Here is a 14,358-nt window from a genome sequence, read left to right on the forward strand (position 1 = left end):
GAGCGGGGAAAGGGGCGGGAGCGGAGCGCGCGGGGCGGGAGCGCGCCGCACCTGTCGCGCGTGTCGCGGCTGTCGCGCGGGGAGCCCCGCGGGGAGCCCGCGGCGTGAGCGCTGGGCGCTGCCCCGTCCCGCTTCCCCTGCGCCTCCCCCGGCGGTTCGCTGCGGTCCGGCGGCCCCGCGGCGGTTCCTCGTCGTCGCCCCCGGGCCCCGGTCGGAGCACCCGCCTGTGGCACCCACGTAAGTCGGAGGCTTCTCCCCGCTCGGCCGCGGAGCCCCGAGCGCTCAGCGCGGGGCGGCTCCTCCGGGATGCAGCGCCCGCAAATCCCGGCTGGAGACGGCGGCTCCCGGGGATAAGGCTGGACGGAGTAACTCATGTGCCAGTTCCCGGCGAAATGATCTCTTCCTGTGTACGCTTTCAGCTCGCCCTCCCCTACTTCCCACTCCTTTTACAAGTGACTTCCGAAACCACGCGTAGTTCTCTGTTTCTATTGCGAGTAAACATCGCGTTTCCTGAGGCTGCTGGGAAATCGCGTGGTTTTTTTCCTAAAATCACAGCGAGCTTTTAATTTTGGTTCCTGTAAGCAAGGTTTTAGAGTTCTGAGTTGGCACGTACTCAAGATTTATACTTGTTATTAAAATTATCCCCCCTCTTCCTGAAAAGAGCTTTGAAAATGGCTTAGATGTTCATGAAATGTGACAAGGGCATTAGCTGAGTTGTGAAGGAATAGTCTGAAAGTAGTAGGCTCCAAATCGTAAAATCTGTGCTGTTAGAAAAATTACAAATTAAAATTAAATGGCAGGGGAAAGTTAATTCCTGATCATCCTTTTCTCCCGAGTTAAATACTTTTAATGGTTGTGGTCTTCCTTTTGTCCATATTGAAAAGCAAATAGTAGTTTATTTATTCCTATTACCATAAATGAAAGAGGATTGATAACAAACATTGATACATTCTTGAACTCTGTCTCCTGAAGATCCAGGCCTTATTTATGCTATTTCAGTATAGTAAAAGGAAGAAATACAATGTTTATTCACTGACTGCTTCTTACTACCATCTGATGAAGAACTGTACTGCTTTGATATATACTGAGTGCCATTAGGTCCCATGCGGTTTTGTGCTGTTTTGGATGAACTGGGTCCTTAAGTAAGGAAAGATTTTCCTGACCCTAGAGTTTTTGCTCTGTGGTGAGCCATGCTGTCATTGCTCAAAAATTGTTCCAGTGATTAACCTCCACAGCTGCCTGAATGGAATATGAATTCAATTGTGGAAGAGATACACACACCATGCTGTTTCAGGTGGGGTAGAGAAATGTAACTTGTAGACAATGAACATTAGTGTTTTCGTTTGCTAAAAAGTATAAATCGTGAATTGGTAATGGTCTTGTTGGCTTTGAGGGTTTGCCACTCAGCACCCCTTTCTGCACAGAACGGGAAATAATTAAAATACAGCGACTCTGCATGTGGGTCAGCCTCTTGTGCACTGAACCTGTTTTGGGACAACATAGATGCTTAGCTTATGTATTGGTGTATAGGCTGGGGGAGGTGAATCCTGCTCCCAGATTCCAAAATGGTCATAGGTCATTTCAACTTTGATTCTTTGTAGACTGAGTCTGTGTTCTTCCCTGACATGAAATTGCATTAATCATAGGTACATCTTTGTTTTAGGTTTCCAGGTCAAGGTCTTTGTGTGTGTGTGCTGATTTTCCGATGAAGTACATCCTGGTGACTGGTGGTGTCATCTCAGGCATTGGCAAAGGGATCATTGCAAGCAGCATTGGCACCATTCTGAAATCATGTGGTCTACGTGTCACTGCAATCAAAATTGATCCTTACATAAACATAGATGCTGGAACCTTTTCGCCATACGAACATGGTATGAAGATTGGTGCTGCTCCCTTTTGCATGAATATATGTATTCACAGTAATGTGTTTTGGTTTTGTTTTTTAAAAGCCAGTAGTATGGTACTTATTAGTCATTTTAGAATTGTTTTGCAAGTTTATTGCTTACTATATGTTCTGAAGCTCATTGTCTGCTCTAAGTAAAGAGGCAGAAGCCTGTTTGTTGAAGGTACTATTATGAGCAGATGCTTCCTTTCTATAAAATACCACCTTAATGGGAAAATCCTAGCTGAAAGCCTTGTTCAGTTAATGCTATGTTCAGCTCAACTTGATTAAAAAAAAATTAAATAGTGCTATAAAACTTATTTGAAACTTAAGTCCTCAACAGTTAGTTGTGAATTCTGTTCTCTGGATGTCAGTGCCTTCTAGTGTAAGTGCCTTCATAAGAATTAGCCTAAGTTCTCATTTTAGTCAGAGAGGATCTAGTCAAAAACATCAGTGAAGCTTAGAGAGCCAGGTAATGATAGAATTTTCAAGTAGATGCTTAGTTTGGTTGGTTAGCTGTTTAAGCCACCTTGGTTGTATTGACTGTGTTGCTGATGAGCTACAAGACAGTCTGACATGCATTTAAAATGTTGAATGTTCCTTCAGCTGTGTGGCTTTTTACTTATACATTTATTAAAAGCAATGGTTTTCGAAGTACCTTCAGCCAATAGACATTTCTAATTATTGTTATTTTTGAACTTTATTTGCTTACTTTTAGTCCAGACCAAAATTTTTAAAACTGAAGATAAATATGTATATCTCCTGAAATGAAAAAAGACCACTTTGCTTTTTAAGTGGAGGAAAAGCACAGCTTGTCAGACCTCTCTCAAAAAGCAAAATTTAACTAATGCAGTAGTTCTGCACTTTCAGGAGCATATCTGGTGTTACTTAGGCAGTTGAGCAGGTGTTAAAACTCCTGCGATGACTTGAGATTGTGAGGATGTATGTATTCCTTCCTTGGATCAGGTACAGAGGAGAGGGGACACTATGGCATATAATTCCTTTCTTCACTTAAGAGTTTCTTACTGCTCATGAAGAAAAACTGGCTTGCTGGGTAGTACATGGAAATTCACACACACCAGAATGGGGATCCTCTTCTGTTAACATTTTGACAGAAATATGATTGAGTCAAAGAACTTCAATTTAGCGATTTCCAGTTATTTAAAGAGTTTTTTTAACAATGTATTTTTTTTATTCTTCCAAGACCTGCATAAGAGAAATGTTGGTTCTGCTCTACATCTGTTGGCTCAAATCATTTGTTGGCTGAAATGATGACTTAATATGGAGGAGATACTAAGTGCCTCACAGAATCAGGCATAAATCTTCCACTCTGTTGTACACATTGGGATGATTTGTTAGGCTGTTCATTGAAGTTTAGTGTTGTACCTTGGTGGAATATATATTTCTGTAGTCCACATTATACCTTCATGGGAACTGAGGGGTTTTGTTGTTGTTTCGGTTTATTTTGGATGGGTGGCTGGTTAGTTGGGGTTTTTTTTTTGGGGGGGGGGCATGTGTGTGTGCATTAGTCCTGTAACTTCCTTGGCCATTGCTTCATTGGGCAAAATATTTTACAGTTTTTCTGAAGACCTTTCCAGGCTTACCTCAAGATCTAGCACCTTTACTTCCTTCAGAAGTTGACTAGATTCAGAATTTAGAGACTCTTTAGAGGCCTAAGGAAAGTCTGAACCTTAAAGATACTTTAGTTTTTTCAGTGTCAGAAATAACTCTCGCTGTGGACACAGTGAACCAAATACACAGGATGGAGCAACTGAATAAGAAACAGCGATCATGTTTGAAGAAACATTCATCATAACTTTACTCCTGATCCATGCCTTAATCACTAGAATAGATCCAAAAAACAAGAATTTATGGTGAAACACTTTGAACATGTATAATTCTTGCTTATAAAAACACAGGTTTTGTCTCCTACAAGTAAATTGATATTTTGTTGCTGATTTATGATTCTTGGAGATTGTTTCCTTCTGATGATGGATTGTAGTGCTATTGAAATGCTGGATAAATATTTCTAAGTCACTTAAATATTTTGGCAATACAACTTTAATTTATTTGCAAAACTGTACGTGTCTGAGGGACAGACATTGGATGTAAAACTAATGACTTGGATATTAAGTCACACAGAATGGCAATATAAATTGGGTTTCAGTATGTGCTTTATTGATGTGTTGTTCTGTCATTTAAAAGAAAAATTCTTCTATTTTAAGACATTTGTGGTATTCCTGCTGAGTGTTTAATAATTTCTGATTTTTTAATTGTTTTTCTGTATGTTTTCACTTTCTTTTTTCAGGTGAGGTTTTTGTATTGAATGATGGTGGAGAAGTTGACTTGGATTTGGGAAATTATGAGAGATTTTTGGACATCAATCTCTATAAAGATAACAATATCACCACTGGAAAGATATATCAGCATGTCATTAATAAAGAAAGACATGGTGATTACCTGGGGAAAACCGTTCAAGGTAATATTTTTAATTTTGTCGGATACTAGTGCATTCAATCTTCACAAAAGAAGTGATCAGCTAGAACAGGCTGCTCCTTGCTGCACCACCTTACTTTCTCCCTTCCAAGAGAAATGGGCGTATTCCTGTAACGTTTGGGTTCTGGGGTCAAGGAAGGGAGGAATAGAGAAAGGACCTAGCAGTTTCCTCTTGACTTGCTGTTAATTTTTCCCCCTTTGCATGCAAAAATTAAAGTAACCTACAGTAAGCTAGGCTTACCTTCTTTGATTTTGTCTTGTAGTTGTTCCACACATCACTGATGCAGTTCAGGAATGGGTAATGAATCAGGCAAAAGTTCCGGTGGATGATGACAGACAGGAGCCACAAATTTGTGTAATTGAGGCAAGTATGGAACTTTTTAGGTTATATATCTGCAGTGAACATAAAATACTAGCTTGCTTTCTCTTTGCTCCGTATGCTGTAAAGGTCAGACTGAAGTTTTATGGAGAGCAGCAATGTAAAGACACATTTTATATTCTTTGGTTCTGAAAGTGATAGGTGTGGTCTTATCCCTACAACTTCCATTTGACTAAATCCATTTTAGAATACTGCTGAAACTGAGCTGCTTAAGAGTTTATTAACTTATGGAATTAAAGCAGACAGGTACTGTAATGTGAAGTGCCTATTCCAAGATCCAGGCATTTGACTGAAGCTTTATACTGCTCACAGTATTGAGAAAACTTGTGTATTACTTGAAATCTCCCGTGGTCAATAGGAGTAACATTCTAGCTTTCCGTAAGAATTCAAATGTCCATCTTGTTACTTGTGGTCACGTTTAAAGGCATAGATTTAAATAATGTGTAAGTTGGTTTTCCACTTTCTGGTGTTATCTTTAAGACCTTTGGCAGCAACCTTTTTATCACTTAACCTGCTGATGTTCTGCACAATGGAAACAACAAATTTCCCCCACCCATAGTAGGGCATTGAGAGGAGGAAAGACACTAATTGCTAGTATTACTACTACAGCAGACAATACCAGAAAAGATTATACTTGAGAATTTGACAGAAGAATATGTCATACATTTACTACCAGAAGTGACCACCATAATCAATAGTGCAATAAACTTTATGACCTGGGCAGCAGAATTGCTCAGTATTTCTTAGGCAGAAGAATCTGTCTTGATTCAAATATACTCACCAGTATAACTATAGATCTTTTTTATGATGTGCACAGTGAGAGTCAAACATTTAATTTAAAACAAATATGAAAAAGGTAAATACAGAAGTTGCACAAGAACAGAAATGAGTGATGGTCTTATCAACCCTTTAACTTCAGTCTTAATTTTCTGTTTTCTCCATATAAGAGGTTTATTTTCTTTTCTTGTACACTTGTACCTCCAGTCTGATAAAAGTATTTTTTGTCAGTACTCTAGGAATAATTTTTCCATGGCAAAATCCTGAAGGAGTTAGACTGAACATGTGTACCATGTACAAATGTAATTATCACAAGTTTTTCTGATACTGGATAAACACAAATGTGCAATTCTGCCAAAAGCCACTTGGTGGCACAGAAAGATCATTCTGAAGCACAACTGTTTTGTCAGACTTTTGTGTTAAACTGCGTTATTCAGCGCTTAGTCTACTATAGCTCTATCTGTCCTTGAAAGACATCTAATTTCTGTCTTTATAAATAAGTTTTAGCATGGACTTAGTCTTGCATTTTGGTTTGATAATAAATATTTGGTAAAAAACATTTATTGATGTTGGAAAGCCATGGTGATGGTGGGAAATGTCTGTATCTTGTTGATCACAACTGCTTCTTAATCTGACAGGAAAATAGAGGTCTTCTGCACAAAAACCTTCACATGAGCTTAACTGTTGATTAGTGGTTCACCCCTTTCATGGCAGTGTGAAAGCATGTATTATTTAGTAGCACCAAACATCTTCCCATGGAAAGCTTATATATTTGGTGTAAAATGATTATAACAAAACTGGAAAGTTGTTTAATGTTTTCCACAAGAAACAAAATGCGCAGAGTAGATGAGGGTTCTTTTCAGAGTGTGCCTGCAAATTTCAATTGTCAGGTTTTTTTAAGACAAAAATTTCAGAAAACATGTTGAAGTATATAAGAGACTTTTTTTTTCTTTTGTTTTTTCTTTCTACCGCTGACATATCTAACCTTTACTTTTCAGCTGGGTGGAACCATTGGAGATATTGAAGGAATGCCATTTGTTGAAGCATTTAGACAGTTTCAGTTCAAAGCAAAAAGAGAAAACTTTTGTAACATCCATGTTAGCCTAGTACCACAGGTAAGTTATGAGAATTAATAAAATAAATTTCACTCTGTACTGGGCTTTGTATTTGTTTATTTGTCCCATTAACCCTTTTATGCTGGAGTCAAGTCAAGACCACTACAACTCTTTGTACAGGGCTAAAAGTACTTTTTCATTTGAACTCTAAATTTTACTTCACAAGATATAAGTATTCATTGAGGAGATTTTTGTAAGCAAAGGTTGGTAATGATGATGTGATTTCACTTGTACAGATAAAAAGGTTCTTATTATTAGCTACAGCTATGGATTGATCAGCAGTTGGTAGGATTAATTCTGTGTATTTGAAAACAGAATTATTTGCTACTTATGAATATTTTCAAAGACAGTCACTGGAGGTTTTGTGCTGTGTTCGACACTCTCCATTTATTAGCAAAATCCAATTTTTTGAACATTATTATTCTTCTACCCGAGTCAATTATATTGAAACTTTTCTCTGAAAGAAAAAAAGACAAAATAAACCTGACCTGAATTAGGGTCTTCAGAGTATTTGTTAGAAGTGTTACCACTGTTAATTACTTATATGTTTCTGGCATATTGTGGCTCTGTTTGGATATGTTTACGTCCTGAAAATATTACTTGCAATGCATTTTCTCTTTTAATCTGTAACTGTTTTCTTAGTAGAGGTTGGTTGCTTATTCAAGCTTTCAAAATGTGCCTTTCCAGCCTAACGCCACTGGTGAACAGAAGACAAAACCAACACAGAACAGTGTTCGAGCACTGAGGGGTCTAGGCTTGTCTCCAGATTTGGTGAGTCAGTAAATACAGATTTTTTTTATTGATGGTTCATCTAAAAATGTCCTTGCATAACCTATGTTCAAAGAATAAGCCTTAGTCTCTGAGGAGAAACAAGAAGTGCAAAATATGTGCTGTATTGCTTCACTAAAGCCACAGGAAATCAAATTACTCAAGTTGACTCAAAGTTAACTTAATTGAACTAACTCCTTGCAATATCTTGGGACTGTAGCTATGTTCTTTTAAAGACATCTTTTTGCAAAAATAATTCTTCACTGCTAAAAATAATCTGAAATCTCAGTTTGCTTTGTGGGAAGAACTAGAATGTTTCTGGCTCCTAACATTCTCACAAATTTCTTTTTATGTGTGATTAAGAAGAAGCAATGTGTATGTCTTCAAAAAGGAAAAATGATTCTTAAAAATATAGTCACACAATTAAATTCTGTGTTGTGCTTCTCTCTGATTTTTTTGAGCTCTTGCATTTTACACTTATGAATGACTGTTTTTATAACTACAAAACCAATGGATTTATAAACGGGATATACGACGGATGTGTTTAACTTCCAATTGTTGTGACTTGGTGATTGTAGTTGTCTTGTGGAGGGAAGGACTTTTATTAATGCAATGCAGTATTTGAAGCTTCAGAGCCTAAACTTCAAGATCCCTCTTGAGGTGCTAATTGCATAGGGAAAGTTGCATGTCATTTTTGAAGGCCGTTAAGATAATTGCCAGTGCCTGACTTCTCCCTCCCCCTCCCCACCCAGAAAATAAAAATTTTTAAAAAGCCTTTTAAGTGGGTGTGTGTAATAAAAAGAAAAGAGACAAATGTAGTCACTTTCTCACATCTTGAGTTCTTGCCTGGGGCAGTTCTGGCACTGCCAGAAGCACAGTATCTTTTTTTTTATTTTTTGTGACTGCTGCTATTGACTGCTAAAGCAGCAAGAGATTACAGTCAGAGTGTAGCCTCCTGGTGCCCTTATAAAGTTCCTTGGGTGCTGCTTCAAGACAATGTTTAAATGGTAACTCTCTTGGGCAGAGGCCCAAGGACGAGACAGCGCATGGGGAAGCTCCTCCAGCAGCAGTCAGGAGGGCTTCCTCCATGAGTTATGCTACCAGGCTGCCTGATCTGAACTTGGCTTGTCCTATTCTGAATGCCTGCTGCCTCCCTGCCTGCTCCCAGGCTTCTTGAGGTGGCCTGCTGGGATGGTCTCAGCTGTGTGTGCAAGAGCCTTTCTGTTCTCTGTGGGGTGTCCGAAGTGCCTAATGAACACGCTACAGCTGCAGGTATCATGTACTCTGCTACAGCACTTTGAAAACTTGAGTATATGCTTGTTCAATTGAATTGTTCTCATCTTCTGTGTGTTATGTTTCTTTGAGATGCATCTCTGCCACTGTTATTATTGTAGTTTCTTTATTTTCATGCTGATTCTGATGTTTTTGATTTCTCTCTCTGCATTAACTTTAAATTTGCCTCAGCAAAATGGTTTATAGTTTTCAAAATTAATTTAGTCATGTGCTCGTACTATCAAGGTTTATGAATTATACCTTCACCTTCAAACTGTACCAAATTTTTAAGTATGAGTTGTGCTTACTTGAATAGAATGTGCAGATTGTTTCCTGGTGCTTTTTTTACTTGAATATGCACTAAGTAGGGGAAATTAATTAGACTTCATCAATATCAGTGTAGTTAAACTGCATTAGCAAGGTGATCAAAGGTCAGCTACAAGTTTCTGAACAAAGGGGCTTAATGCATTAAGTGGATACATCTGCTAGAAAGATGGGGAAAATAATGAATTAATCTTGTAACAGGATCATTTTACTTTCTGTTACACTTTCAGGTTTCAAAATAAGTTAAGGTAGTAGACAAAGTAATCAACAGACACATTGATAGAGCAGTTCTGCATTTTGAGCTAGTTGCCTGGAGTTACATAATGCAAAACCAAGACCCCTTTCAACAAACACCAAACATATAGTAATTTTCTTCATTGTTTAAAAATGATCAATATTTCCTAAAATTACTGAGTTTTGAATGTATCAGCAAAATACTAGCAGAATAATTGCAGCAGTAAAAAACCCCACACAATTTTGAAATAGTTTTCTCATCTTTGGCCTTGTTCTTTTTGTCATGATGTGCAAATTAAAAATTACAAGAAGATGCTAAACTACTGAAATACTAGAAATATGCATGTAAGCTAAGTATTAATGCTCTAAATTTAAATCTGATCTTACTGATAAGATTACAGTATTCCTTTTGATTCATCATATTATTCATCCTTACAGAGCTGCTAGACTTTAGACAGACTATTACAGTAGTAGCTGCAAGAAAGGAGAACATGAGAAAGCAGTATTGCAGAGTGTCAATGAAAGATAAATAAAAATTTGTCACTGTGGGTAGGTGACTGGATTACTTCTGCCTTGCTAGTAGATTATTTGTGAGTTATGATATATTGTAGAACTCTAAAAGAGGGGAAAGAGTATAAAAGGCACATTTGTTTGTGCTCTGCTTCCAAAGGAGATGAATTTTTCTATGAAGTATTGAGGCTCTTCTATTGGTTTGCCTAGTAAATACTTGAAATTTTTCCTTCTGTTATGACAGATAGTCTGCAGAAGTGCAAAACCTATAGAAATGGCGGTGAAGGAAAAGATTTCCATGTTTTGTCATGTGGAGCCTGAGCAGGTCAGTACCTTAATATTTTATTTGTCATTATTTAAACATGTAGGAAAGCATACAAATATTTCTACGTGTTTCTGTTTTCAACTTCAGACTGCTTCATTAACATGTAATTGTTTTTATAATTTTTATCTTGCTGTCCTGTACACTATAGCATTTTAAAAATACTGGAAGTTGGTATGTTAGGTTTTATGTCAAACGGTCCTTAATAATTTAAATGCATGTTATGTAAAAGCTAATCAAAGGAATAGATTTTGAGTGCATGGTTAATTGCTGTACGTAGCTGTACTGCACAGTTTTCACAACTCTGATTGGTTATTGCCCATAAATGATCTCAGGTGATTGTAGTAATGGATGAACAAAGTGTGGTTAAAGTCAGGTGATTTGCTTATGTCCATAGATGATTGCAACTACATGAACACTTTTACTGTGATCATATGTAATAGGCTATTTATGCTCTTTCAACATGTTTAGAACATCTACTGTGTAGTCATATATCCTTTTATAATTAATGTGTGATTTTTGCCTAATAGTTTGTGATTAATTGCTATTCAGATATTAATTTTGAGAAATCAAATGCTCTTTAGTATTTTTTGCTATAGTAAAAATGCAAAATAGATGCATGTAGTTATGTGGTATTTCAAATATGTGTCAGTGTTGACTTCTATCTCTGCAAATGTGTAAGAAAAAGCTTTTGATAGCAAGATTCCGGATGAGGACTTAGAGAACAGTGAAGCCATTGCTTCATAACCCCCACCTCTCATTCCTTCCATCTTACTATCTGTGGAAGACAACACCCTTGATCAAGCTAGCTTCCAGAAAATCCTTCAGTTATGCTTTGTGATTCCTCTTCAGCCAGAGAGAGACAACTGAAAATTCAGTCAGAGAGAAATGGTGTGTGCTCTTCTGGCAGTATCAGGCTGTGTGTAAGCACATACATGCTCAGATCCCAACTGCAGTTATTATGCCAGTCCAAGTGGACCAAGAGCAATGTGCATAACTGAACTTCCCTAAGAGTTCCATGGCAGGGAGAGAGCTGTCTTCATGGCACTGTTCCTTTTTTTCCGAATTTCTACCTTTTAGGGTAGTACCTGAATGGTTGTACCAGTCACAACTTTCATGAGGGCAGAGTGCTGCATTCTTACACTGTTCTGGCTAGCTCAAATGTCTTTCCTCAGCACTGAATTGTGTAATATATGTTTGTCTGGTGGTTAGACCCACCCTGACTGAACTGTTAGGTGCCACACTGTGTTGCAGCCTTTTTTTTTCCCTCTTTCTTTTGTTCTTTTTTCTTTTCATAACTATATTCATCACAATTCTGCAAAACCATTCTTAAGTCCACTGTGTGTCTTAAAATTAATGAACCACTTTTGGAATTCAGAAGACACTTATGTGCATGTCTTGTTTTCCCTAGAATGATCCTGGATTTTTTCTGAAATCAGTATGTCCGTGTCTCTCTTGTACTGGGAAGCTCAGAGCTGGACTCAGTACTGCAGGTGTGGCCTCACCAGTGCTGGGTAGAGGGGAAGGATCATATCCCTTGACCTGCTGGCAACACTCCTCCTAGTGCAGCCTAGGGTACCAGGGGTTGGCTAATGTTCAACTCCACTAGGTTGTTTCTTGTTAAGCTTCTTCCCAGCTGGGTGGTGCCATGTAATGGTGCCTGGGGTTGTTTCTGCCCACATGCAGGGCTTTGCACTTACCCTTGTTGAAGTTCATGAGGCCCCTGTCAGCCCATTTCTTCTGCCTCTTGGCAGAGTGGCAGCACAGCCCTCTGCCCTGTAAACCACTTATACTGCTTTGGTGTCATCTGAAAACTGGCTGAAGGTGTACTCTGCCCCATCATACAGAATCAGTAATATAATATAGTATAATATAATACATATTACATAATATATAATTATGTAATAATAATAATAATATTAATGAGTATGTTAAACAGGACTGGATCCAGTACTGGCCCCTGGGGTACTCTGATAATTACTGGCTTTCAACTAGACTTTGTGCTGCTGATCATCACCCTCTGGGCCCAGCCATTCTGAGTTTCCTCACTGTCTGCTCATCCATACATGAACAGGTTGTCTATGAGGATCTTAGAGGAGATAGTGCTAAAAGCCTTCCTGAAGTCCAGGTAGATGATATCCACTGCCCTCCTCTTATCTGCCAGGCCAGTCACTTAATCATGAAAGTTTATCAGATTGGTCAAGTATGACCTTCCTTTGGTGAATCTATGCTGACTACTCCTGATTATTTTCTTGTGTTTTGTGTGCCCGGAACTGGCTTCCAGGACAGTCATAACTAGTCCATGAAGACCATGTGCTGTTTTGTCCACAGTCTTCCTCCAAGTGGATTTTTATTTTATTTATTTCAAGTGAGTCCTCCCTCCTCTCTTGACTCTATGTACTGTCAAGACAAAAGCAGTGTCTTTAGCTTGTTTCAGGATCATAACAGTCTCCATAGTCAGCACAGCTGTAACTTAGAGCAGTTAGTGATTCTTTCTTAATGTTATATCCTTAGGATGGTAGCTGCCAAGCTGTCCTGCTCATTCAAAAGAAAAGTATTTAAAAATTAGAATGTATATAGAAAGAAAAAGTACTTGTAGTATCCAAAAAATAGAATGTATGTTTCCTATGAAGAATTTTAGGTAAGTCTTTTTATGTTATGCTTTCTTTTGCTAGGTGATATTTATTCATGATGTTTCTTCTACTTACCGAGTACCAATCCTGTTGGAGGAGCAAGGCATCATTAAGTATTTTAAACAGAGGTTAAATTTACCTATTGATGACCAGCCAAGTGATCTTCTAATGAAATGGAAGAAAATGGCTTGCAGGTATTCTACATCCTGCTGCTTTTTTAAGAAGTGTTTTAATTCAAGTTAGGTTTTTAGCTACTGTGAAGTCACCAGACTGGACTGGAGTCCAGTTGCTGATCAACACCTGTGAATGGTCTAAGTTTAAAAACATGGTCAGTTAGGAAATTTTAGAAGATATTTTGTGGAGTTAAAGAAAAAGCAAACACTTAAAATGTTTTCTTTGTGAAATCTGATGTAGTAACTGAAAAACTTTTTTTTTTGTCAGATATGAAAGGTTGCTGAAGGTGTGTTCCATAGCTCTTGTTGGCAAGTACACCAAGTTAAGTGACTGCTATGCATCTGTTTTCAAAGCTCTGGAACACTCTGCACTGGCAATTAATTACAAACTGGATTTAATGGTGAGGATATTTCTGGCTTTTGCTTTCAGGAATACTTTGAATCTACTGTTGCATAATTCTGTGATACCCTACTAGTTCCCATCATGTGAGGCAGTTTTAATTCATGTGAAAATCAGAAAATGAATCATGCAGATAAATACAGACAGGCCAAACATCTAATTTTTTAAAAGAAATGTTTACAGATTTAATTTTTTTTTTTTTTTTTTGGAACTAAAGTTATCTGAAGTTGCCCAAAACTGGATCTGATGAAAAAACAGACTTTACCTGCAAATTTGTATTTACTATCAAAGTTAAATTTCACTTGTTCTCATGAGAAGTGGTTTCATGGTGGACTTTGCAGTGCTAGGTTAGTGGATGGATTAAGGATCCTTTCTAACCTTAGTGTATCTATGATTCTATGACTAGAAAAGGGCAAATGTTGTATCCATGTTAAAAAAAAAAAAAGAAAAAGGCAAAAATGGCAGGTGGTCAGCCTCTCTTTGTTCCTTGGGAAGATTATGAGCAAATACTACAAAAAGTTGTTTTTGTGTGCATGAAAAACAAGAAAGTGGGAACAGCTAGAATTGATCCCTGGAGATTTTTAGATCCTGGCTTTTGATGATCCTTAGCAACTTGCTCCAGTTTGAATTGGTTTGAGTAGAGGGTTGGGCTAGAGACCTCACAAGGTCCTTTCTGACTTATGTGATTCTGTCACTATAGTGTTACTGGCAGCTGCATGGTGGGAAATTTTTTTGATATGTAAAATAGCTTTGCTTTTAGCAAAAAAGTGAAAGATACCCTGTCTGCAAACACACAGCTTTGTGTGCAGCTGGTCTTAACTTTGGTGGGGCTTTTGCATTAACAAGCATGAGACTTGATGGTTGCTAAGCTCCAGTGCAGTGCTGAAAGGTTAACAAACAAGGACTCCTGCCGTACTTACCTGCATGTCCTAACCTCCTTTTAGTGTTTTTGCTCAAAGGCTCTTGATAGAATGCCATGCTCTGAAGGAACTGCTTCATCTGAATGATGAAATGTTGATGCTGCTTGAAGTGATAAATGTGCCTGCTCAATATCTTTGGCAAGGAAAACACAA

The 14,358-nt window shown here is 38.1% G+C and overlaps 1 protein-coding gene across 2 annotated transcripts in view; it reads left to right on the top strand.

The window, feature by feature from the left end:
* The first annotated feature begins 23 nt into the window (after positions 1-23).
* CTPS2 (CTP synthase 2) overlaps positions 24-14,358 on the top strand; it is a 63,473-nt gene continuing 49,138 nt past the window's right edge. Inside the window, exons 1-9 of one of the 2 annotated variants that reach the window (XM_051795037.1) lie at positions 24-237; positions 1,664-1,871; positions 4,191-4,361; positions 4,642-4,742; positions 6,533-6,649; positions 7,295-7,420; positions 10,002-10,082; positions 12,755-12,906; positions 13,154-13,286. In XM_051795037.1, the coding sequence (XP_051650997.1) occupies positions 1,706-1,871; positions 4,191-4,361; positions 4,642-4,742; positions 6,533-6,649; positions 7,295-7,420; positions 10,002-10,082; positions 12,755-12,906; positions 13,154-13,286 (1,047 nt within the window). In that variant the 5' untranslated portion in view covers positions 24-237; positions 1,664-1,705. The remainder of the gene's footprint in view (positions 238-1,663; positions 1,872-4,190; positions 4,362-4,641; positions 4,743-6,532; positions 6,650-7,294; positions 7,421-10,001; positions 10,083-12,754; positions 12,907-13,153; positions 13,287-14,358) is intronic. The other variant, XM_051795038.1, reaches the window with a different exon arrangement.

Source organism: Manacus candei, unplaced genomic scaffold (assembly GCF_025592945.1).
Source record: "Manacus candei isolate 608988 ecotype Guabito, Panama unplaced genomic scaffold, ASM2559294v1 h1tg000041l, whole genome shotgun sequence".
In the NCBI taxonomy this organism is placed as follows: Eukaryota; Metazoa; Chordata; class Aves; order Passeriformes; family Pipridae; genus Manacus; species Manacus candei.